Raw genomic sequence first — 24396 nt, forward strand, 5'->3', positions numbered from 1 at the left:
TTTCCCTAAAATAAAATTTACTTTGTTTCTCTTAAGTTGTTTTTTTTTTTTCCACTCATAGCAGAAAATATATCTGTTAAAATGTCTGGCCTTACCTCCTTGTTTTTTTTGTAGACAATAAATGAAGCCCAGACACATAAAATGGTTCAATGGCATCTTATTAAAATACACATTTAAATATTTCTTTATTTAGAGGCTTAAAGATCTAGTCTTTTGCATGGGGAGGGTGGAAAGCTTACACATTTTAGTCTTTATACTAGTTGTTGTCTGAGGTTGAGAGCATTTGTTGAACCAGATATTCACATTTACTACAGTAATTATTAGGTATGCATAGCAGAAGTGGAGACATTTTTAATGAAGCAGCCCAATGAAAAATAACTTCAAACACCTGAAAGTAAGCAATATTTTTATTACATTGTCTCAAAGAAGTATATTGGCTCCACTTAATATTGATCAGTTGACTCATTTTCAGCAGTTTTTGAAAATGGTTCAGAGGATTTCTAGAAACTTCTGAGAGATCTCTAGTAGTGTCTCATAAATACCAGTATGATTTCCTCCTCTTAAAACACCTTGGTTCTCTTCTGCTGTCCACTGTATTTTGATTGTCTGCCCAAAGCACAAGTACAAATTCTTTTGATGATCTGATACAAAGAGTAAACATTTTCTTAGTATATTAATGTTTGAAATCTGCCTTATAAAGTAAACAGCACGTATAATTGAGTTCTCTTAAAATACAACTGTTATCATAGGTTAACTCTTCTTTTTTTTCTTTTATGCCTTGAGAACAAAATAAGTTGATATTCACATTTACTGTCAGTTTTACGGACAAAACATCCAGTATATCTGAATGTAGAGTATAATAGATGAGTATGTTTACCTCCTTTTTCTAGAAAATTGGATACAAGGGTTGATTCCTTGTGAAAAGTACTCAGCAAATGTTACTATGAAAATGCTCCCGGGTGGTTTGTCCTGTTAATGTGGTTCTAGGGCTGGAGCCAGCGCTGCATTCTGGAGGTCGTTTTCTCTACTTGACTGCGTGACGTTGGCCAGTAGCTGCAGTGCTAGGTGTTTGCTTTTGTTGTGGTTTGCCTATGTGCCATTTTTAAGAGACAGTTCTGCTTCAAAATAATTTGTGTTTTCTGTGATCAAAAGTCCATTTGTAGGACTTCCATGGTGGTCCAGTGGTTAAGACTCCATGCTTCTACTGCAAAGAATGCGGGTTTGGTCCCTACTCAGGGAACTAAGATCCCACATGCTACCCATTGTGGCCAAAACAGAAGAAAAAGTCTGTAGACTCTACAGATTCTGGAGATTTTATTTCAGTGTGTCATTTTTTATTTCTTTTTTCCTCTCTTCAGCAACAGCTGCGAATGCGGATCAAGCTCACATATAATCACAAGGGCTCAGCAATGCAAGATCTAGCAGAGGTGAACAACTTTCCCCCTCAGTCCTGGCAATGAGGGTCCAGCACCATTCTCATTCTTATCCCACTCAATCAAAGGAACTCTGGGAAGGAGGTTGTGATGGCTGGCAAGTCCCCCCCAACTGTACCATGGGCATGAGGAACTGAAGAGAACTGTTGAGGAGGATTTTTCCTGAAGTTATTGCTGACCTTGAAGCATTGTTAAAGACTAATCTCCTCTCCTCCACTGTTGAGGCCGGCTGCTTCTGGAGACTACTTTGCACTCTTCCTCCTCTCCTCCTGTTTCCGCACTTCTCCACCCCTCCTACATTTACAGCCAGAATCAACATTCCCTGGGCCCCCGAGGAAATAAGCAGCTGGTCTGGAGGAGAGGACTGGAATCCATGACAAGAAAACACTCACTCTGTCTCTGCAGCAAAGAGTTGCCCCTTCTTTCTGCCGTGTTTCTCTGTGGACTGGGCGAGGTGGGGTACTTACTCCTCACTAGCAGGGTTACCATCTTCAGGCGCTTCTTACATCTGGCATTCAGAATGGAAATGTAACAGTGGACATGAGGGAGCCATGCCTTTTTCTACTGGTTCCCCCGATGTTTGAAAGAGGCATTAGGCTCCTGGTAGCCTTTTCTGTGCATTGCTGTATATACACAGACACACACATGTATATGTATGTTTGTTACCAAGGACTGGTCAGACCTTGAGAGGTTATTTGTAAACACTGGACAGATGCAGTTAAGAAGAGCTTGTGTTGAGATTTGGCATGAAGGTTATGGTGCTCTATTTGTAATAGAAACTTCCAAGGCTCTTCCAGCTCCCCTTTCTCTCCATTCTTTTAGCTGTAGTCATGAATTCTCTCCATGATTTTTGAAACTGATTCCCCTTAAAGTACAAAGTGGACAACTTCTAAAAGATATATTAATAGTTATTAATGCCCCTGTTTCCACCACAAATTTTAAAGTTTCTCCTAAACCCATAACTTGCCTGATGAACTATGATAAATGGGTGGAAAGAGGAGTTTGCCACTTCTAAAGTACAGACTCCTCAACAAAAGCACCTTTGCCCATATGAAGAGTGAGTATCTGGACTCACCCTAGAGCGTATTGGAGTCGTCTTCTCCATCACTCCAAACCTCCCTTTTTATTTCCTGAGCCTGGCTTGGACCTTGGCATTCCGTTTGAATTCCTTCTTCTAACTGGAACATTTGTGTTGTATCTGTAACACTGGCACTGAAATAAAGACCACACGGTTAAAGAAATCTTTCCTATATTGTACTTTATGGTGTTGGAATGAAGCCTTGAAGCTTCCTTGTCCCCTCTGTCAGAGGAAGTCTCAGGGACACTGTAGGGTAGGAGTATCGTTTCCTGAGTCTGAGAGGTTGGTCTTTCTCTTGAGAGGCCAGTCTCATGAATATCTACATCAAAGCCTTGAGATCTGGAGCTTTTTAAACTAGTGAGAATGCCTAGTGCTTTTCGAAAGGCCCCTCGTGGTGTCCAGTCTTAATGCTGAGGTGCGGGCATGAGGTAAGGTGGCTCTCCTGTGGTGCATGTTGAATGCACCATGTGCCTTCAGGCGCACAGGCGCTATGTCTGATGTGCTAAAGAAGAGGAAAGGCCAGGCCCACCTTGCTCTTAAAACATTTTCAAATGTTACTGTATTGAGTACAGTATAAGGACTACTTTGGCTTTGATCTTAGAACTGGGTACAGATAGCCATTGTTTCCTTTCCATTTCACCAAGCCTTTACTGAAAAGCTTCAGTGTCTTGTCAAATCTAGCTCTGTATCAGATGCTAGACTATTCCTAACATTTGACAAGTAGGAGTTGAACTAAAGGCTCCAATGGGGGAACTTTCTGGTCTTATTTTAGTATATAAGAGCAAGATTTGCTAAAACTTACTCTGCTGGGTAAATGGTTGACTGAGTCAAGAACAGAACATTATCTTGTGCATAGTTTTCAGTAAAGTAAGTGTGGACTAGTGTACGTTTCAGACAACTGCTCTGCCTGTATGATGAAAAGTAACCTTTAAAGGTTTCTTTGTAGACAGATTTCATTGGATGGGCATTTAACGCTGTGAAACGTGATAGGATTAACATAATATTGGTGGATTTCTTGAATAGAATTTGTCTAACATTCCTTTTTGTGGTTGAGGGTTTATTTTCTCTCTCACGTTTATAGTTAACCAGCTCAAGTTTCTTTAGTTGAACCAAACTGAATCTCAGAAGTCTGCTGAAGATCATGCTATGAGACAGCACTATCTGATGGGTCTGGAAAAGGGGCTACTCTCAGAACAAAGTCTCCTTGGGTGAATGTAGTTTTGAGGTAGAGTTATGTGATCATCCATGGCTTCGTCCAGACAGAGTAAAAATTGGCCTTAACACAAAGGATGCTGTGTAGAATATGTAATGATTCCAGAGAGTGAACCTAAGCACCATATTGAAGAACTAGCAGCCGGATGACTTGCCTAGGACACTGATGGTTGTGAAGACTGTTTCAAATGATAGGATCTTGGAAAGCTTCAGCGTGCCTTAGTTTCTAGGATCAGAATTCATTCTCCTCTCACTTGGCCTCAGTGCTAAAGGAGAGATGTCTTACTTTCTATCAATACTTGCACATTTTAGTTCTTTCTTTCCCTAGTATAACCATCCAAGGGGGAGCAAATTTGGACAGACTTACAACTTCAGAGCCATTGTGAGGAAAGAGTGATTTCCATGGCTGCTCTAATAACTCTAGGGTGATAAGCCGTTGAGCCTACAAGCACTTACTTGGATAATTTCACAAGCACTTTTACCTCATTTTTTCTTCCTCTTCCAGAGTAGTTTTTATTCTCTATGTCCTCCCTGCCCTCACAGGAATCCTAAGGGATAATTCGTCTAAGTAATCTCAAAAAATTGTAGGAAGGGTGCTCTACCCAAGAAACTTTTCCCCCAGTGCTCTGGTGCTTTACCTTGAGGTGATTTGAACAGCCATGGAACGCTTCATGCTGTGTATAGTGATCATCTGTTCATTTTAAGGTCTTTCTCATTTAAAGAAACATTCCTCAGCATAACATTTGGGAGAGGGTTCTCCCCTCTTGCTAGGTTAAAGGGTGGTTTGTACCCCTTGTTTGTCCCATTGATATAAGAAAACTGTCAGCACTAATGGTTTGAGTGTTTCCATCTATCATATAACATGCTTTCCGTGTTGATGTTCTTATAAGAGGTTGAAAATGAGGGGACACTGTTTTTGAGGCTCAACTTCACTATCTTCTGCATTAGAAAATACCAGGCTATGAGAACTAAGGGATGGAAAGTCTGAATGCGTTAAATTTTTTTCTAGTAAATGTATCTTATCCCCACTGTCCTAAACAGAGAGGGAGCTAGAAAGCAAAAAGTGGATATTCATGTACTCTGTGGTTGGTAGAGAGGTGGTACATGTCTGTGCACTTGGGTTTGGGAATGGGGAGGATCACCGAAGAGACTAGCTCAGAAAGTCCTCAAGTTGAAAACACTTTGACCATCTCTTGCTCAGGAGGGTGGGGCTGCTTGTAGAACTGGAAGTGAATAACTTCTTTCAAGCAATAGCAGAGAGTGGGTCCCATCTACAGGGTTCCAGGACCTGAAACATTCAAACAGAAGAAAAGGCTGAAGCAGCTTGCAGAGTTGCTTCACGAATTTCCACGAGGCTGATTCTGGCTTCCAGATGGAGCATTGGAGGTTTTTTCGTTGTTTTGTTTTTGGAACCTGCTGTTGCGCTTTGTGTATTTTTGTTTTTGTTTTCTCTTTGGGGGCCTCATGGGAAAGAGCTTCTGAACTCTTTCCTCGGTGAACTCCAGTGTGTCCGTGTATAGTCCCTTTTCTTTCATAATGTTGTAAGTTACATTTTCATTAAGCCCCATCACATCTTCTTTACTGTAAAAATATTAAAAGGCTGTTTCCAAGTGGGATGGCTAATGAAGTTCTAATTATTGCAGACATATTTTTGAGATGTAAAAAAAATTTAAAATTAAATGATAAGTCTTGGAGGCGAGTGAGGAATAAAATGGATGTAAACATTTACATGGGATGCATTAGAATTCTGCTGTGTGTATTGTCTTTTGGTTGAAACAAATTATGAACAGTGACTAATAATAAAAAGTCAATACTCAATGATTTAAATTTTGCTTCCTCACTTCTTCCAAGTGGGTTGGAGAAGCCCTGGATGGGTTCTTATTCCACAGCTTTGAGCTAAAACCCACTAACCAGTTAATGTTCCTTTTCCACAGAAAACTTACAAGAGAGAAATTTAAACAAATTAAAAAAAAATTTGTTCAGTTCTGTTGCTCAGTTGTGTCTTGACTCGTGACCCCAAATTCTCCAGGCCAGAATACTGGAGTAGGTAACCGTTCCCTTCTCCAAGAGATCTTCCCAACCCAGGGATTGAACCCAGGTCTCCCGCATTGCAGGCAGATTCTTTACCAGCTGAGCCACAAGAGAAGCTCACCCCCACCCCCACCCACCAAAAAAAAAAAAAAAAAAAAAAATTTGTAGTTAACAGTGAAAAGTGCAGTTGGAAATTTTAACCAGTGACGGTTTTCATGCTGATCTTCTCCACATGGGTGAATTCTCAAAAGTAAAAATACTGAATCATGTCTAGATGAAGTATGTATTTGAAGGTGGTCATGGACTTTTAGCTATAAGCTTCTGTTTGTGGCTTTTTTATCTGTGACTAGGAAGAGGAAGCCTTGACCAGCCAAAATAAATTCTGTTTCCTGATCTATTTTATACAAACTCTTCCATAGAAGTGAGAGTGGTTGAAAGTTGGGAGCTTATACATGATCCCTGACCTTGACTGAGATAGGAGGAGAGTGTGATAGTCCCCTAATTGAAAAGTAGAAGGAAGTACGCCTTAGCAATTAATCTGGTTTATGCAGAAGTGACCCTTGGTGCTGTTTGATAAGTGACATTTCTATAATCTTTCCTTGTATGTGGCTTAGTTAAAATTCATATTTGTCTCTAATATTAAATTTACTTGACATTTTCATCTTTGTGTAATGAGATGAAAATAAAAGAATTACATTAGAAAATGTTAGGCAGTAATAGACTCCAGACATTTCCCTTACAATACAATGAAGAATAGCAGATTTGAACTTCCATCCAGAAGGACCAAATTAATTTTTATCACTTTTAAGTATTTTTCATGCTATTTCCTGCCCTAGTTCAATTGTCTCCAGATTCAAAAAATATAGAAATGTTCAAAGGAAAAAACAGTCCTATAAACCTGGAGGCCAGGTTAAGTCCACCTTGTTTATTCAAAACTAAAAGAAGGAATATCTACATCTGCTCAGCCTATGGTAGAAATAACAAAGGATTGAGGCCTAAAGATGACTTGTGATCATTGAAGGAGTCGGAACTAGCTATAAAGAAGTACATGTAGAAAGCTCTTAAGACTCCTTTACCAAAATCTGGTAGACATGAACTCTCCTTTCCCAGACTTCTCTTTACATTTTGTAGTGAGGATTAGGAAGAGCTCCTAGAATAAACTGTGTGTGTGTGTCCTGCCCCAACCCCTTTCAGGTGGAGAGAGGTATGCATAGCTGCTTATAGAAAGAATACAGAAAGGAGGTAGTCTAAAGACTTCTCTGTCTCTTGGCTTGATTCAAACAATGAATTTTATAATGATGAACCTGCAGTGAGGGCAGATGGATTTTTGCACAAAAAATCCCAGAGGAATTTATTTTTAGGGTTAGTCTCAGCTGTTTACCATTTCCAGAAACTGTAGTTACATAACCCTTGGCATACATAATACACACTGCCTTGAACTGAGGGGAGAAAATGGATATGTGACCCTTGAAACAGTACAAAATGTTAATGGCAATACATGATTTGAAAGGAAAACTCAGAATCAACTGGTTGTCACCACTCAACTGGATTGGATCTTAACAATGGAGACTTTTAAAGAGCTGTATCCTAAGTTACCCCTGCAACACCTGGGCTCGTAGCTTTTTGTTGTTCTGCTTTTGAAAGAGGTACTACTGTTGCTGCTGAAGAAGTAGTAAATACATAACTCAGCATATGCTGGTATTCTGAATTGATGCTTTAGCCCACTATTCCATTAATCATAACAACAGCAAACCCATCATCTAACTGCTGCTGTTTCCCAGCATGACTTCTAATGGAGGTCCTGGTAAGACCTTCTGCTCATGAAACGTGGAAAAGGTAGTGTGTAATACCTCAGGAAATGGGCTTTTAGAAACACCCTGAGCTGCATTCATTCTTTTTTCTGTCTCTTTGCCCTTGGTCAAGTCCACTTCTGTCCCCATATTGATGCCTATCCCTTACATATGGGTGTCCTTGCTGGAGCAAGTTACTCAATAAGCACTGAAATGGGAATCCCAACAACTCTTGAGTAGCTTTCTTAAAGGTAATTTCAGGATAGAAGGAAAACTCAAGAGGCAGATAACATAAGCTTTTTTTCATCTTATGCCAGACTGACAGACATTATTTTAAATTCACTAAAATGAAACATGAAGATAACTGGAGATTGGAGTTTTGGTGTATATATAAAGTAACTCAAGTGAAGGGAGAAAGTAGTGACCAAACTTCCACAGAAGAAATAATTTGCACAGAGTCAGAATCTTTGAGTCAAATTTTGTCTTAGAATTTAAAATGTCTATAAATGGAGCAATCTCCTAGAAGAGAGGGGAACAGTTTGCAGTGTTAGACCTCAAACTCTCTTGTACTAAACCTGTAATTAAAATATTCTTAACATATATTTGGTCTGGACTAGGTAAGCTGAAGGAGTGGATAATTGGTGAAACCATTTATACCAATTATTCAAAGTGTAAGAAACTTTTTTTTCTGCTTCATTCCTTAGCAGTTGCTTGACGATTCAGACCTGTGTAGGAGGGGAAGACCTAAAAATTCAGAGGTCTAGAGGGTTTCCTAGGAAAATATAGAGCAGAATTAAGAATAGGACTGAGGAATTGAGTGTATCTTCAATTTGAAAATTCAGAATAATGCTATGCTATGCTAAGTCACTTCAGTCGTGTGCGACTCTGCGACCCCACAGACGGCAGCCCAACAGGCTCCCCCGTCCCTGGGATTCTCCAGGCAAGAATACTGGAGTGGGTTGCCATTTCCTTCTCCAATGCATGAAAGTGAAAAGTGAAAGTGAAGTCGCTCAGTCGTGTCCGACTCCTAGCAACCCCATGGACTGTAGCCTACCAGGCTCCTCCGTCCTTGGGATTTTCTAGGCAAGAGTACTGGAGTGGGGTGCCATTGCCTTCTCCGTCAGAATAATAGTGACTGCTATGAATCATTAGTATGTGTCAAGTACTTTGTATGCATTTGCAAAATCTTCAGACTTAACTACTAGATAGACAATTTTCTGTTTCACAGCTAAGAACCAAAGGCTTAGATCAAATAACTTGCACAAGGGTATAGAGATAATAAGGGGTAGAGCTGAAATTTGGAATCAGGCTCTCTGATTTGGCTCACTGGCCGGCCACAAAACTATCACTGCAGGAACTAAAAGAAAATTAAAAATTTCTGAATTAGAACTGCAAATAACAAAATAGAGATCAGACCACATTACTGTTTGAAGCAGAGAACAATATTCAGAAAATTCTACTACATGAAGAGAAAGGGAATTCAAATGTGGCTGGGAGGCGAGATGACATTTTGTACAGGAGGCGGGGTCGAATTTTCTGAAGAATTTTCTGTGACCATCTACAACAAAGAGAAAGGGCCTTGCTAAGGTGGATATTCTCAATTCGTCCAATGGCTTTGCACCCGTGAGGGTGACGGACCAGTTTTGGAGTAGAGGAAACGTCTGGGAGAGGTAAGTCACAAAAGCCACCTTCTGCAGAAGGCAGCATCTTCCCGTCTCTGTTGACAGGTGCAAACCTCCCTTGCCCCTTGTCCAGCCCCTACTTAGGAGTCGTGGAGAGCAGAAAATAACTCTCCCTGCGCCTCAGTCCTCCAAACTGAAGGCAGCTGACAGTAAAGGCCCAGCCATGCGGCGGCGCCGGGCTCCGCCCGTGAAGTTCCCGGCCGACTGCCGGCGGCTTGCGTCCCTTAGCGCCCGGGACGCACCCGGCCCGCAGCTACGCAGGCCAGGGAGGGGCGGGACTCGGGGCGGGGCCAGAGGGCTGAGTGGGGCGGGCTGCTGGGTGTTCGCGCGCGCCGCCGAGGCTCCGCGCGGCGTCGCGCCGGCCGGGCGTCCCTGTGCAGCCGCCGCTAGCCGCCGATGGGGGAGGTGGAGCCGGGACCCGCGGGCCCGCTCGAGCCCCCGGAGCCGCCTGAAGCGCCCGCGAGCCGTCGGCCGGGGGGGATTCGGGTCCTGAAGGTGAGGTGCTCGGGCGGGCTGGAGAGGGAGAGAGAGCAGGGAGAGGCCGCCCCTGCCCCGCCCGGTGGCTGAGGTAGCAGGCGACCGCCGCCTCGCGTCGGTCAGTCAGCCTCGCGGCTCGGTCGCCCCTAAGCCCGGCTGGAGGGGCCGCTGCACCCGCTGAGGCCTCTGGGCCGGGCCCCCGCCGAGGCCGCGGCCGCGGCCGCCTCTGTCCCCACCGCTGCCCATCCCTGGCCGCGCGCCACCCGCCTCACAGGCCCACGCCTTGGGTCTGGCGTCCACCCGGCCGCCGCCGCCCACTCGGCTCCTTCAGGACCTGGGGGCCCGCCTCTGCTCCCCCCGGCCGCGCTTGCGGCCCCGGGGCCGGCGTCTCCTGGCCCGAGAGCGGAGCTGGAAGTACGCAGGGCTTTCTCCCCGGACACCTGAAGACATCACCGCAGCGGGAGGATGGCGGCGGTGATTGGCCCGGCGCTGAGGTGTTCGGGGCTGCGCCGGCTGGCGCGGCAGCCTCTGCCCTCGGAGCTTCCCACCGAAGTTAAGACCTGCTCCCCGCACCCGAGCGCCGGCCTGGGAGCACGACCTGCCCCGCCTGCGGAGAGAATCTCCGGAGGAGCTTAATATCGGGGAAGCGCTGGGCGTGTTGCAGGAGGGAGGAGGGGTTGGACAAAAAGGGGACATTCCTGCTGGCGGGAGCGGGGCTGACAATCCAGGGACACGGTGATGGGGGAGCAGTTATGCAACAGGCAGCTAACGGGGCTTTTTGGCAGGAATTGGAATTAGGGGGAGTAGGAGGAAATGATGGCAGATGCCGGCAAGGTGTGGGGGGAATGGAGTCTTCAAGGTGATGACGAGAAGTTAAAAAGCACAAGGAATGTAGGGTGGGGTGGGGACAGTGAAGGTGGTTAGAAGGAGAGATTGTGGAAGATTCACTGGAGGGAGTTTTAGCCTTCGAAATATCTAGTTGGAGAGAAATTTTTCCGTAGGTCAAATATGTAAACTAGGTGTCCTGAAGAAGGAATGGAATTCCTTCTAAAGTTCTAGAAGAGGAATCAGCAGGATTTAAAACTTGCCAGAGAAAAGGAAGAGAGCAAAGAAAAATTAAATTTGGCGTGTTTCGAAAATACTTTGCAAGACAAGGGAAATACATCATGTTGAAAAATTTATTAAGTAATGATCGTTGGGATTGAGAGTGCGCACCAGGTACTCGCTACTAAGGTTATTCGTAGGACATTACAAAGATGGCAACACTGAAAAAAATAGTAGATTTGAAACATCTGGTGAATCCACGAAACCACATAAATTAGAACTCTGTAAAATAAAAAAAAAATTCTGCTACCTCCCAATCTTAATACAGGAACTTGAAATAACTTTTCATAGTTAACTTCTGCTTCCACATACACCTTTTACATATTTATTGTAAACTATTTAATCATGTTTTAAATTTAATTACTCAAAGGCTTTTGGATATTTACTGTAAGGTCACAAAAATGTAAATTGTGAATGAACTTTAAAAAATTTTGCTGGCCTGGCTTATCAGGAAAAGGGCAAGTCTGAGAGATAGGTAATGCCCTCTGGCCTTGAAGGTAAACAGCCTTTGCTATTTTTACAGCAACTATTTTTCCATGGGGAATGAGATGTGGGAGGGAAGGAATTGAGAAATAAGGATCTTTATTGAAGATTCCCACCGTCCTACAGTTCCAGGAAAAGGTCCAGCCTACTACTGGGGTTCCAGTCTGGAGGCCATTAGAAAGATTCCAGAAATTGATACTTAGTCTAGTGCTGATCTGGTGGTATGGGAGGCTAACAGTGTCTTAAGACCTTTGCATCCTTGCAAATAAACGGGATTGACTGAAGAATAGGTGCTGTGTGTTTTTTCAACAAACAAAAGTTGACTTCAGTAGCTGAGTGGTTGAATTTTGTGCCAGGTGAAATGGGAAAGGAATATGTAAGTAGAAGACTTTCAGAATCTGTCATCTCTTAATACTCTTCTCCAAAAACCCTTTGACAAAGACATCATTCTTTTTTGTAACTCTTCTATTGCTGTTCAGTCACTAAGTCATGTCCAACTCTTTGCGACCCCATGGGCTATAGCGCGGTAGGCTCCTCTGTCCTTCACTGTCTTCTGGAGTTTGCTCAAATTCATGTCCTTTGAGTCAGTGATGCCATCTAATGGTCTCCTCCTCTGCCACCCCCTTCTCTAATACTTAATATCAAATCATGAACATCAATTATAGCTAAGCTGGTGTAACTTAGTCAGGTGAGATCTAGGGCTTCCTGGGTGGCTGAGCAGTAAAGATTCTGCCTATGATACAGGATGCAGGAGATGTCAGGTCAGTCCCTGGGCCAGGAAGATGCCCTGGAGGAGGGCATAGCAATCCATTCTGGTATTCTTGCCAGGAAAATCCCATGGACAGAGGAGCCTGGCACAGTATGATCCATGGGGTCACAAAGGGTAGGACACAACTGAAGTGACTAAGCACACACACACCACTGTATGGAGTGTTGGAAAATTTGATTCAGAATTTGGATTCAGAATCTTATTTAGTAAACTGCTATTTAGAATATAGTCCTTCATAACTGTAGTTGGAATATAAGTATGATGTTTTTAATATTCTTTAAGATTATCAGGAGTACACTTGAAGCAAAAATTTCCAGATGTTTGCTATAGTTTGGCTTTTTTTTTTTTTTTAACTCAGTTCAGTCGCTCAGTCATGTCCAACTCTTTTACTTTTGTTTTTTTACTGAGTCTGTATAATAAATGAAGTAATAGTTCATCAAGTCAGTGACTGCTATGAGACCGGTTTTTTCAATAGTAGTTTCAAGTTTTTATCAAAATGATGTGCACATGTGGCTTTTAAAATAAATCACTAACAAAGATTTTAATGAACTGAAATATTCTTCCTCTCTTTATCTCTTCCATCCATTTCAAGATATTCCTTAGCATGTGTATTCTGAGATGAACCCGTATCATTCTGAACTTTTGAATGTGGGAACACATATCCTACTTTAGGATATTTCACAATCTAGAACTCACTGAGTGTGGTGAGTTACTTCAGTAGACCCTGTTCTACCATGTTCTACCATGCATATCTTAGAGTCAGTTGTGTGTGAGCGTTTAATAGTTTATCACCTTTGAACTAATCAGAGCCAACCCTCAATGTTGTCTTCATTTTTTAGAGGGTGGAAAGTGTAAAACTGAAGTAAGTACTTAGTTCATTGCTTACTCTGAAGATTTCTACTATCTAGAAATATCTTTAAATCTTAAATGTGCTCTTAATACACTTGTTTGATGGGAGGATGATTATGGTTGTGTTCCCTTTTAGAGAAGCTTGTCAGTAGTTCTTAATTAAGAAGAGTAAGTGAGGAAATAAAGTATTTTCAATCTAGCAATTCCAGTGGAATAGTGATTCAAAAAGCTGCAGGCATCTTAGAGGAGAGAACTGACCTTCCCAACACTTCCTTGATGGTTTAGGTAGTGGAGAAGGAAGTGAAGTGAAGTGAAGTCGCTCAGTCGTGTCTGACTCTTTGCGACCCCATGGACTGTAGCCTACCAGGCTCCTCGGACCATGGGATTTTCCAGGCAAGAGTATTGGAGTGAGTTGCCATTTCCTTCTCCAGGGGGATCTTCCTGACCCAAGGATCGAACCCGGATCTCCCGCATTGTAGGAAGACGCTTTACCGTCGGTAATTCAGCAGTGACTGATGATAGCTAAGGGCTTCCCTGATGGCTCAGTGGTAAAGAATCCGCCTGGAGTGCAAGAGACTCAGGTTCAATCCCTGGGTTGGGAATATTCCCTGGAGGAGGAGATGGCAATCTATACCAGCATTCTTGCCTGGGAAATCCCCTGGACGGAGGAACCTGGTGGGCCACAGTCCATGGGGTTGCAAAAGAATCGGACATGACTTAGCGACTAAACAGTAATTATAGCTAAGCAGTTCATCTAGATTTTTCCCAGAAGGCTATGCCTTGGTATCTAGGCCTTTGAATGCCCATTGAACAGGTTTAAAAGAATGATACCTACTGAAGTTCTAATTCAGCAGTTTATTTTCATAGGGTAGAATATGTCATATAAAAGGAGATATGTTCTTTGACCAACAACACGTGTGTTTCAAGAGCGTAACTTTCTTAAAGAATTTATGTATAGTCTTTTAAGGGAAATAGATATTCACATTAAAAAATTACTGTTAAACATTCTTACCAAAGAAGAATCATGGGTGTAATGTAATACCTCCTGGGGTCTGCCTTGACTTTTCTAAGATTGAGAAGGTTAATGGGATATTGTTTGACCTTAAGTTTTTTTAAGGATTCTTTTTGATGGATTTGTGGAGTAGTGTCCATGGCCCTCTCGACAGCAGTGAACAAACTTTCTCTCCACTGAAAATGCATGGTTTCTTTGCATAAATGCAGCTGTACCATATGAAACACTGTTTTCAGAGGATCAGTTGATCTTTCCCAATTGATCTTTCCCAAAGAGTAAAAATAAGAAATACTTAAAATCAGTTGGTTAATTATGTATTGGTTAAGATTATTTAGTTGTGCAGATATGATGGTCCCTGTGTTTATACGTGCTTGTAAGCCCTTTGTTAATTCTGATATGTTCAGTGAGAAAATGCTCTTGATGAGAATAAAGAGACCTAGTTCCCACTTGTAGCAGGGCTTTACTCTGTTTATCTGAAGTTAGTATCAGTAATAATCCTCATGGTTTTGATTTAGCCATACTGCAATCCCTAAGATCTATAAAATGATCAATTTACCTATTATCCTAAATTTAAACAATGAAGCCACTCTCATTTCTTATTTTTCTTTCTCTCCACATGGGGAATATGTTCTTTTTCTGCCCCTGTCTTGATCATCTTCAGAGATTGAATTTTAGGTGCTACTGCTGCTGCTGCTGCTGCTAAGTTCCTTCAGTCGTGTCCAACTCTGTGTGACCCCAGAAACGGCAGCCCACCAGGCTCCCCCGTCCCTGGGATTCTCCAGGCAAGAACACTGGAGTGGGTTGCCATTTCCTTCTCCAATGCAGGAAAGTGAAAAGTGAAAGTGAAGTCGCTCAGTCGTGTCCGACTCTTAGCGACCCCATGAACTGTAGCCCACCAGGCTCCTCCATCCATGGGATTTTCCAGGCAAGAGTACTGGAGTGGGGTGCCATTGCCTTCTCTGTTAGGTGCTACACTTATCTTCAAATATTTAAGCTCAGTAAGTACAAGAATAATATCAGCTTTATTATAGATATTTCTGTTTTCCAATGAGGAATATTAGCAAAAGTATTTGCTTTGTGGCTGATACAAAGGAAAGATTATAAGGTTTCCTATTAAAAAAGGAGATTTTTTTTCCCCCCAAGTTTATTCAGCTTCTTGCCAGAGCTAGTCAGGCTTCAGTAGGGACCAGGGATAAATTTCTGTGATATCAGCTGAGTTGTGCATGCATCTCTGTGCCACCTAGGCTCTAAGGCACTATAGTAGGTTCTCAGTGTATAACAGAGGAGAAAATACCAAATACATAATTAAAAACAAAAGTGATTTACATAGTAGTGGAAGTATGTTTAAGGTGAAAAAGTTCTACTGAGGAGAGAGTAATTAATTCTTTCTAGATCAGATCAGTCGCTCAGTCGTGTCCGACTCTTTGCGACCCCATGAATCGCAGCACGCCAGGCCTCCCTGTCCATCACCAACTCCCGGAGTTCCCTCAGACCCACGTCCATCGAGTCAGTGATGCCATCCAGCCATCTCATCCTCTGTCTTCCCCTTCTCCTCCTGCCCCCAATCCCTCCCAGCATCAGAGTCTTTTCCAATGAGTCAACTCTTCGCATGAGGTGGCCAAAGTACTGGAATTTCAGCTTTAGCATCATTCCTTCCAAAGAAATCCCAGGGCTGATCTCCTTCAGAATGGACTGGTTGGATCTCCTTGCAGTCCAAGGGACTCGCAAGAGTCTTCTCCAACACCACAGTTCAAAAGCATCAATTCTTCAGCTCTCAGCCTTCTTCACAGTCCAACTCTCACATCCATACATGACCACAGGAAAAACCATAGCCTTGACTAGACGAACCTTTGTTGGCAAAGTAATGTCTCTGCTTTTGAATATGCTATCTAGGTTGGTCATAACTTTCCTTCCAAGGAGTAAGCGTCTTTTAATTTCATGGCTGCAGTCACCATCTGCGGTGATTTTGGAGCCCAGAAAAATAAAGTCTGACACTGTTTCCAGTGTTTCCCCATCTATTTCCCATGAAGTGATGGGACCAGATGCCATGATCTTTGTTTTCTGAATGTTGAGCTTTAAGCAAACTTTTTCACTCTCCACTTTCACTTTCATCAAGAGGCTTTTGAGTTCCTCTTCACTTTCTGCCATCAGGGTGGTGTCATCTGCATATCTGAGGTTATTGATATTTCTCCCGGCAATCTTGATTCCAGCTTGTGTTTCTTCCAGTCCAGCGTTTCTCATGATGTACTCTGCATATAGGTTAAATAAACAGGGTGACAATATACAGCCTTGAGGTACTCCTTTTCCTATTTGGAACCAGTCTGTTGTTCCATGTCCAGTTCTAACTGTTGCTTCCTGACCTGCATACAAATTTCTCAAGAGGCAGATCAGGTGGTCTGGTATTCCCATCTCTTTCAGAATTTTCCACAGTTTATTGTGATCCACACAGTCAAAGGCTTTGGAATAGTCAATAAAGCAGAAATAGATGTTTTTCTGGAACTCTCTTGCTTTTTCCACGATCCAAGGGATGTTGGCAATTTGATCTCTGGTTCCTCTGCCTTTTCTAAAACCAGCTTGAACATCAGGAAGTTCACGGTTCACATATTGCTGAAGCCTGGCTTGGAGAATTTTGAGCATTACTTTACTAGCGTGTGAGATGAGTGCAATTGTGCGGTAGTTTAAACATTCTTTGGCATTGCCTTTCTTTGGGATTGGAATGAAAACGGACCTTTTCCAGTCCTGTGGCCACTGCTGAGTTTTCCAAATGTGCTGGCATATTGAGTGCAGCACTTGCACAGCATCATCTTTCAGGATTTGGAATAGCTCAACTGGAATTCCATCACCTCCACTAGCTTTGTTCGTAGTGATGCTCTCCAAGGCCCACTTGACTTCACATTCCAGGATGTCTGGCTCTAGGTCAGTGATCACACCATCGTGATTATCTGGGTCGTGAAGATCTTTTTTGTACAGTTCTTCTGTGTATTCTTGCCATCTCTTCTTAATATCTTCTGCTTCTGTTGGGTCCATACCATTTCTGTCCTTTATCAAGCCCATCTTTGCATGAAATGTTCCTTTGGTATCTCTGATTTTCTTGAAGAGATCTCTAGTCTCTCCCATTATGTTGTTTTCCTCTATTTCTTTGCATTGATCGCTGAAGAAGGCTTTCTTATCTCTTCTTGCTATTCTTTGGAACTCTGCATTCAGATGCTTATATCTTACCTTTTCTCCTTTGCTTTTCGCTTCTCTTCTTTTCACAGCTATTTTTAAGGCCTCCCCAGACAGCCATTTTGCTTTTAATGGGAGACATGGAAAACTCCATAGAGAGGGTGACATTTGAGTAATTTTGAGGAATAACTACTCAGATGGACAAGACGGAGGAGGACTTTTCAGATAAGTCATGGAATTGTGAAATAGTTGGTGTTTGGGGGGAGTTGGATATGACTGAAACAAAGTGAAATGCAGTGGGGAGTGGACCAGGAGAGGTACATCAGGGTAGCTATTTGTGGAAATTGGTTTTTTTATTAAAGGGAATAGAAATGGCCCATTATAAAAATAGAGCAGGTAAGTATTGATCTTTAGGGACTTCTTATGTTGCTGCAGCAGTTATTTTTGCTTTGAGATGATATGATTTTACAATGTATATGCATACCTAAGTTTTCAAATGCAACAGGAATTTTTTTTTTTGAAACATGAGAATGGAAAGAATATTTGTGCAACTTTGTGTTGATTCTGTGCTTGCTTATTTGGAATATAAGGCAGAGAATGAGGACCCTCTGCCTCAGATGTATATCTACATCTCAAGTCTTCAGATGGAGATATACAAAAATGTTTATTGCAGCATTGTTTTTCACTGTTTCCAACAATGAAAAATTAGAAACAATCTAAATGCCTTTAGCAGGAGAAGGAATAAATTTTGATGTGTTCATGCAGTGGTATTCAAAAGAATGAGCTGGGTGTAATATCACAGATATATTTCTAAAGCAGTGTTGAATCAAGGGGGAAAAAAATGACAGGGTGAAACATACATATGTCAGGTTTTAGATACAGTTTTAAATTATGTAAAACAATATTAGATAGAGTTTATAGATGTATACATACAGGGCAAATGTAAAAAAATGCATGGGATGATAAACACTAAGTATAGTGGAGTGTTTGTTTCTGGGGAGGGAGAAGGGAAATGGGGTTTTAGGTAGTGGGGGGCTTTAGCTATATATGTAAGGTTGTATATATGTTCTTTAGAATAATGATCTGAACTAAATCTGGCAAAATATAAAAGTTTGTGGAAGTTAGGTAGTGCATACTACTGTTGTTCTTGAAGTTTTTCTGAAAACAGAAAGAAAAAAGGGGTCAGAAAATGATGGGCAGCGACATGAACAGCTGCCAGTGAAGAGAATGAAATTTTCTAGTTGTAGGGGTGGCGTGACAGGTGCAGAAGGCTCCATGAGAGGAAGTAGTACCCAGCTGAGTATTGGTGAATAAGGAGTGGAAAGGTGGGGTAAGGGCCAAATATGTCTAACTCAGTCGGACAGTTGGGCTAACGATTTCTTTTTCTTAACTTTTTTTTTAGAGAAATATGAAGCGCAATGGGAGCAGAAATTGTTTGAATAGGAGAAGTAGGTTTGGTTCTCGGGAGAGAGACTGGCTGAGAGAAGATGTGAAGAGAGGCTGTGTTTACCTGTATGGAGCGGACACGACCACTGCCCCTACAACCACCACTTCCTCTGCTGCCTCCTCCTCCTCTGACTTACATCTTGTCCTTTGCACAGTAGAGACACCAGCATCAGAAATTTGTGCTGGAGAGGGAAGGGAAAGTCTTTATTTGCAGCTTCATGGAGACCTGGTCAGGTGAGATCAGAGTTTTACCATTAATTCTACTGCAGTATAAAGTCATATGTGTTTCTGCTTGGAAGTGGGCTTTAGGATTTTATTCGTGCTGAAGCTGATGATGGTTATAGTCACAAGGCTTGAAAATAGACTTGTCCTTAGGATGCTGACATTAGAATCCTTGAATTTAAAAAGTATTAGAGGAGGAAAATTTGATAGTTACTTCATTTGGGTTACATCATAGGTTGAATATCTAAATTAACTATAAATAATTTTTTAAGTTTTATTTTCTATTTAAAAAATTGTTTATTTTTATTACTTTTGACTGTGCTGGATCCTCATTGCTGTGCACAGGCTTGCTCTAGTTGCGGCGAGCCGGGGCCACTCTAGTTGCGGCGCATGGGCTTCTCATTGCAGTGGCTTTTCTTGTTGTGGATTATGGGCTCAAGGCACATGGGCTCAGTAGTTGTGGCGCATGGGCTTACTTCCCAGATCAGGGATAGAACCTGTGTTGCCTATGTTGCAAGACAGAATCTTACACTGAACCACCAGGGAAGTCCCTGAAGTTTTATTTTTTTAAGTGATACAGGTAAATAGAATGAAATAAAAAAGTGTAAAAGGAGATAGAGAATGACAAGCACCTATGCTCATGCATGAGTATGTGTCACTATTTGTATATAAATTTTTAAAACTGATGGTGCTGTATGCAGCACCTTGTCAACTCACTATCTTAGATACCTTTCCATATTAATATTTTATAACTTTCATTTATTTAATGGCTACATAGTATTCCATTCTACAAGTCTACCATAAATTTAGCCAGTCTCCTATTAGTGGGCCTGTAGGTTGTTAGCAGTTGTTTTTACTACAGGCACTGCTGCAGTGAATATCCTTGTACCTGTGATATTTCTCCCACGTGGAAGTCATCTTAGGAATGGAATTGCTGTCTCAAAGGATATGTGCATTTTTTATTTAGATGGATATTGTCAAATTCCTCTTCATAGAAGTTATACTTTGATGAATAATGTAAAAGTATACCTATTTCCCCCTTACTTTCTCCAGAACATGTTAGTTTTAAATTTCACATGTTTTGACATCCTCACGCGTGAGTACATACTTGATTGTGAATAGAAATGATTGTCAACAGTTTTTAGAGAATTGTAAATTCAGCATTCCAAGGACAAATCTTTTTTGAAGCCTGAAAACTTAGATGTTTGGAAATCTGATAGGAATTTTGTTATTTTAATTTTCATTTATGTGATAGAGTGAGGTTGAGCATATTTTCATAAGCTTAAAAGCCATTTGTGTTTTCCTTAAAATCTTATATAAATGCGAAGAAACAAAGTAGTCTCAAAGTAGTCTTATACTGTGCATGTGAACTCTTTGATTCAGCTTTAAAAAAAAAACTCTATTAGCTCTTGAAGTTAGATCTCAGATAAGAGCTCCTTAAGTGCCTTTCTTGCCTCCCCTTTCTCAGTAATAAGTAAATGTCTCCAAACAGAATTTCAAAACTGTGGATTCAATACTGTTGAAAGTGAGAAAGGAGGCTCCTGCTTCCACCTAAAAATGTGGTAATTATAGTAACACATTTAGCTGAGCTAAAAATTGATACCATTTTAAAAGTCTAAACTGAGGTTTATTATGTGTTCCTTTTAGAAATTGGACAAATTCCTGAAAAAGTAGATTAGCACTTGAATGTTTTCCTTGTTCACCAGTTAACTACATTTCCTAAATCCATTTGTAAAACGAAAGGATCGGACTGGGTGATCCTTAGGCTTTTCTAAATCTTAACACTGATTCCGATCTAATTTTATCAGGTGGAAAGCCTTGACCTACATTATAGCTGGTAGTGACTGATGTAGTTCAAGTATTTAAACCTTACACTTACTCATCTGTATACCAATGTGTATGTATACAGAGATATTAGAAAAGTGGACAAAAGCCCATTAGAATTGGCTTGCTACTACTAATTGTATTGTTAGTTGTTAAGAGTCCAAATGCAATACAGTTTACTTTTGTGAACCTAAACTGTTCTTAAAATGGAGAGCGTAGCTTTGATAATTTTGTAATGAAATAGCTCTTTGGAAACAAAACAATGAATTGATTAGAAAATAATGAAAACACTATTGAACTGTAGTTTGAAGATATGAATATATTTTTTCCTTTTTCTAAAATTAAAAAAAAATTTAAATGTTTTATACAATTTTTAAAGGTTGCACTCCATTTACAGTTATTACAAAATATTGGCTGTATTCCCTGTGTTATACAGTACATCCTTATAGCATGTCTTATACCGAATAGTTTGTACCTCCTCCTCGCCCACCTCTATATTGCCCTGCCAAACCTCCCTGGAGCCCCTCACAGGTAACCACTAGTTTGTTCTCTGTGTCTGTGAGTCTGCTTCTTTTTTGTTACATGTTCACTAGTTTTGTTGTTTTTTTAGATTCCATATATAAGTGGTATCATACAATATTTGAGATATGAATATATTTACTTTGCTGGAGTAGGAGATAAAGAAGTCTTAGTTAGCCAAAGAAACAATAATGATAATGATAGATTTTAGCTAACATTAAGTGCTTTCTTTTGCTAGTTAGCAGGCTTACTAGGAGAAGGCAATGGCACCCCACTCCAGTACTCTTGCCTGGAAAATCCCATGGACGGAGGAGCCTGGTGGGCTGCAGTCCATGGGGTCGCTAAGAGTCGGACACGACTGAGCGACTTCACTTTCACTTTTCACTTTCATGCACTGGAGAAGGAAATGGCAACCCACTCCAGTGTTCTTGCCTGGAGAATCCCAGGGGCCGGGGGAGCCTGGTGGGCTGCCGTCTATGGGGTCGCACAGAGTTGGACACGACTGAAGCGACTTAGCAGCAGGCTTAGTGCTTTATGCATTTTTTTCTCCTTAACTCCTCATAGTAACTGTAAGAGAGGTAGGATTATTCCTTTTCATTGAGGAAAATTGAGGCTTTTTGAGAGGTCTGGTAGTATGTTCAAGGTCAGGCAATATCTCTTCTTTAATAACTTTTTTGCTGTTTATTGGAGTGTAGTTTACGATCACTGTAGAGATTTTGGAAAAAATGAAAAAATGTACAAAGAAATAATACTTTCCAATACTTAGACTTTTAGTAGATTATCTCATTTAATCCTCATGATAATTTTGTGTGGTAAATATTCTCCCCATTTTATAGATGAGGGAAATGAGTCTTAAAAGGGTTAATCATTTCATCTAGAATCACTCAGCTGGTGAGACCTGGAATTTGAACTCTAGATTCTGACAGTAGCTTCCATATATTGCCTTCCCCTTCCCCCAACACCCTGACATTTTTTTTCAGATCTTTTTCATAATTAGTAGGTATGTCTAATTTTTAAAAATTACATAGTTGGACTCATACCATTTATTTATTCAATTTTATTTACTGCTTACCTCAACTAATTTCCTGGTGTCATTAAAAATCCCTTAGATACCAGTTTTAATAGCTACAGAATACTCTATTTTATGCATATGTTGTAACTTATTTAAAACTTGAGAAGTAATATGCCGTAACGGTTTAGAGCTTGGGTTCTGGATTGAGAGCTTGTGGGTTCAAATCCTGGCTCAGACAGTTAACTATGCAAGTGACCTAATGCTTTGTCTTCAATTTACTAATCTATACAATGGAGGATGATAATATTTATGTTACAGAGTTATCCGAGGGTTAAATAAATTATATATGTTATGAAGATTAAATGAGTTTATACTTGTAAGGCTTCTTAAACTCTAATGTCCACCTGGGGAGCTTGTTCAAATACAGATTCTGATTCAGTGGCTCTGGGGTCTGTCTGTATCCTGTTAAGCTCCTACGTGATGTGCTACATTTTGAGTCGCAAGGAAATAAAGTACTTAAAATGATGCCTGGTCCTAGTTAGTGTTAACCTCTTTGGGTTGCTTCAAGTCATTCAACACTCAGAAGTAGTGTGATAACTAAACTTCGCCCATGAATTTTTTTTTTTTTTTTTTTTCCCCATGAATCTTAAATTGTTGATTTCCGTGGGCTGGGTCCTAGAAATGGGATTATTGGCACTAAAATTACCCCATTATTTTTCCTAAATCATCCATGATTTTCTTCTTTGCTTACTCTTTTTTAGTTATGGACTTGTCACTTGAATTTAACTGAGGGGTTATGAATTTATAGAATTTTAGCACTCGAAGGAACCTGAGAGAGATGTCTACTAGGAAAATGAACCCGACCTAACAGCCCTGCCACCTCCTGCCCTTTCCATCTGGGAATATGTGTGGGGGCCTCGCTTTTGTCGTCACAACTACAGGAGAGAATTACCAGCATTTAGAGAACAAGGGCCAGAGAGCCTTAATATCCTCAATGTGTGGGAAAGTCTTGTACAGCAAAAATTGTCCTGCCTAAAAGGCTAGCAACTTCCCTATGGGAGTCACAGAAACCATTTTTCTTCGTTTTATAGATGTGAAACCGAGGTCTGGAGAGGTCAGGTCCACAGCACATTCCTGCAGCTGCTTGGTGCTAGAGCTATAGCTGGAACACAGGTGTCCTGTCTCCCAGTCCAGCGTTCTTTACATAATATTTGGTCTGTCTGTTTTATTGGACTGTTTAAGTGATAAATGACTCACTAGTGAAGCTTAGTGTGATCATTGCCTTCTCTTTGAAAAGTTGTAACAACATTACCTTAACAAAACGAAATGCCCTTTGGCTCATGGTCATATATTTACTTTTATTTTTAGTCATCAAAATGACTAAGATTTTGGTGGCTGATACACTATTTTTTAAGATAAGTTAATAATTGATAAGATATGTCTAGCAGAAAGTTATGCCCTTGCAATTTGGAATCCTGAGTTGTAATTCCTTTACTATCACTGACTTGCCGGGTGACCTCTTACAAGTGTCTGAAGTTTCGTTTACCATATTTTAACATTAAAAAGGGGAGTGGAAAGTCCTGTTTCAGAATACGTACTGAGCTGATCAACTCTGGGGAAGGAAAAAGATTATTTTTGTTTTGTTTCATATTTTTGTACTCTTTTAAACTATAAAAGAATGTGTTATACATTAAGTAATTTGTCTTTTATTAAAACTTTTGTTTTTACATTTTAGTTTTTCACTTCTGAAATTAGTGTGTATTTTACATTTGTTGGTAGGTCATAGTCTAATTGGCAGTGTTTTTTCTTAATGGTTATTGCAATGCCGTCTGGTTTACTGTGATACAGTTCTGACACTAACCACCCAGACTTTGCACAGACGTCCTTCACAAGTTAAAGGACATTACACCTGCAACTAGCACAACGTTATTGCACCCCTTTAGGTTCAGGAATTCACTAGAATGTCTCACCGAACTCAGATCAGATCAGATCAGATCAGTCGCTCAGTTGTGTCCGACTCTTTGCGATCCCTTCTCCAGGGGATCTTCCCAAACCAGGGATTGATTCTCTATTGTCTGAGCCAAATGAATATGCACATAGGGAGCATCCATATTACCCTCCCAGCCCATGAGTGTTTTCATCCACCAGGAAGCTTCAGTACAGAGTTTTTGTTGAGTTATAGGGTAGGATTGATTGATTTAATCATTGATCTTGTGCTTGAACTCAAATTTAAATCTCCAGCCCTCTCCTCCCCCAAGATTGGGCTCATGTCAAGCCCCAAGCCTCTC

At 41.0% G+C, this 24396-nt stretch overlaps 2 protein-coding genes across 4 annotated transcripts in view; both read left to right on the plus strand.

Moving 5' to 3' along the window:
* AP1G1 (adaptor related protein complex 1 subunit gamma 1) overlaps window positions 1-5550 on the plus strand; it is an 83798-nt gene extending 78248 nt beyond the window's left edge. For both annotated transcript variants that reach the window (XM_006060402.4, XM_006060403.4), the window contains one exon: window positions 1359-5550. In XM_006060402.4, coding sequence (XP_006060464.1) covers window positions 1359-1460 — 102 coding nt within the window. In that variant the 3' untranslated portion in view covers window positions 1461-5550. The remainder of the gene's footprint in view (window positions 1-1358) is intronic.
* Window positions 5551-9538: 3988 nt separating this feature from the next.
* The window catches only part of PHLPP2 (PH domain and leucine rich repeat protein phosphatase 2), a 63273-nt gene continuing 48415 nt past the window's right edge, over window positions 9539-24396 (plus strand). For both annotated transcript variants that reach the window (XM_025268982.3, XM_025268983.3), the window contains exons 1-2: window positions 9539-9721; window positions 18488-18765. In XM_025268982.3, the coding sequence (XP_025124767.1) occupies window positions 9623-9721; window positions 18488-18765 (377 nt within the window). In that variant the 5' untranslated portion in view covers window positions 9539-9622. The remainder of the gene's footprint in view (window positions 9722-18487; window positions 18766-24396) is intronic.

The sequence above is a fragment of the Bubalus bubalis genome, chromosome 18, assembly GCF_019923935.1.
Source record: "Bubalus bubalis isolate 160015118507 breed Murrah chromosome 18, NDDB_SH_1, whole genome shotgun sequence".
Classification (NCBI taxonomy): Eukaryota; Metazoa; Chordata; class Mammalia; order Artiodactyla; family Bovidae; genus Bubalus; species Bubalus bubalis.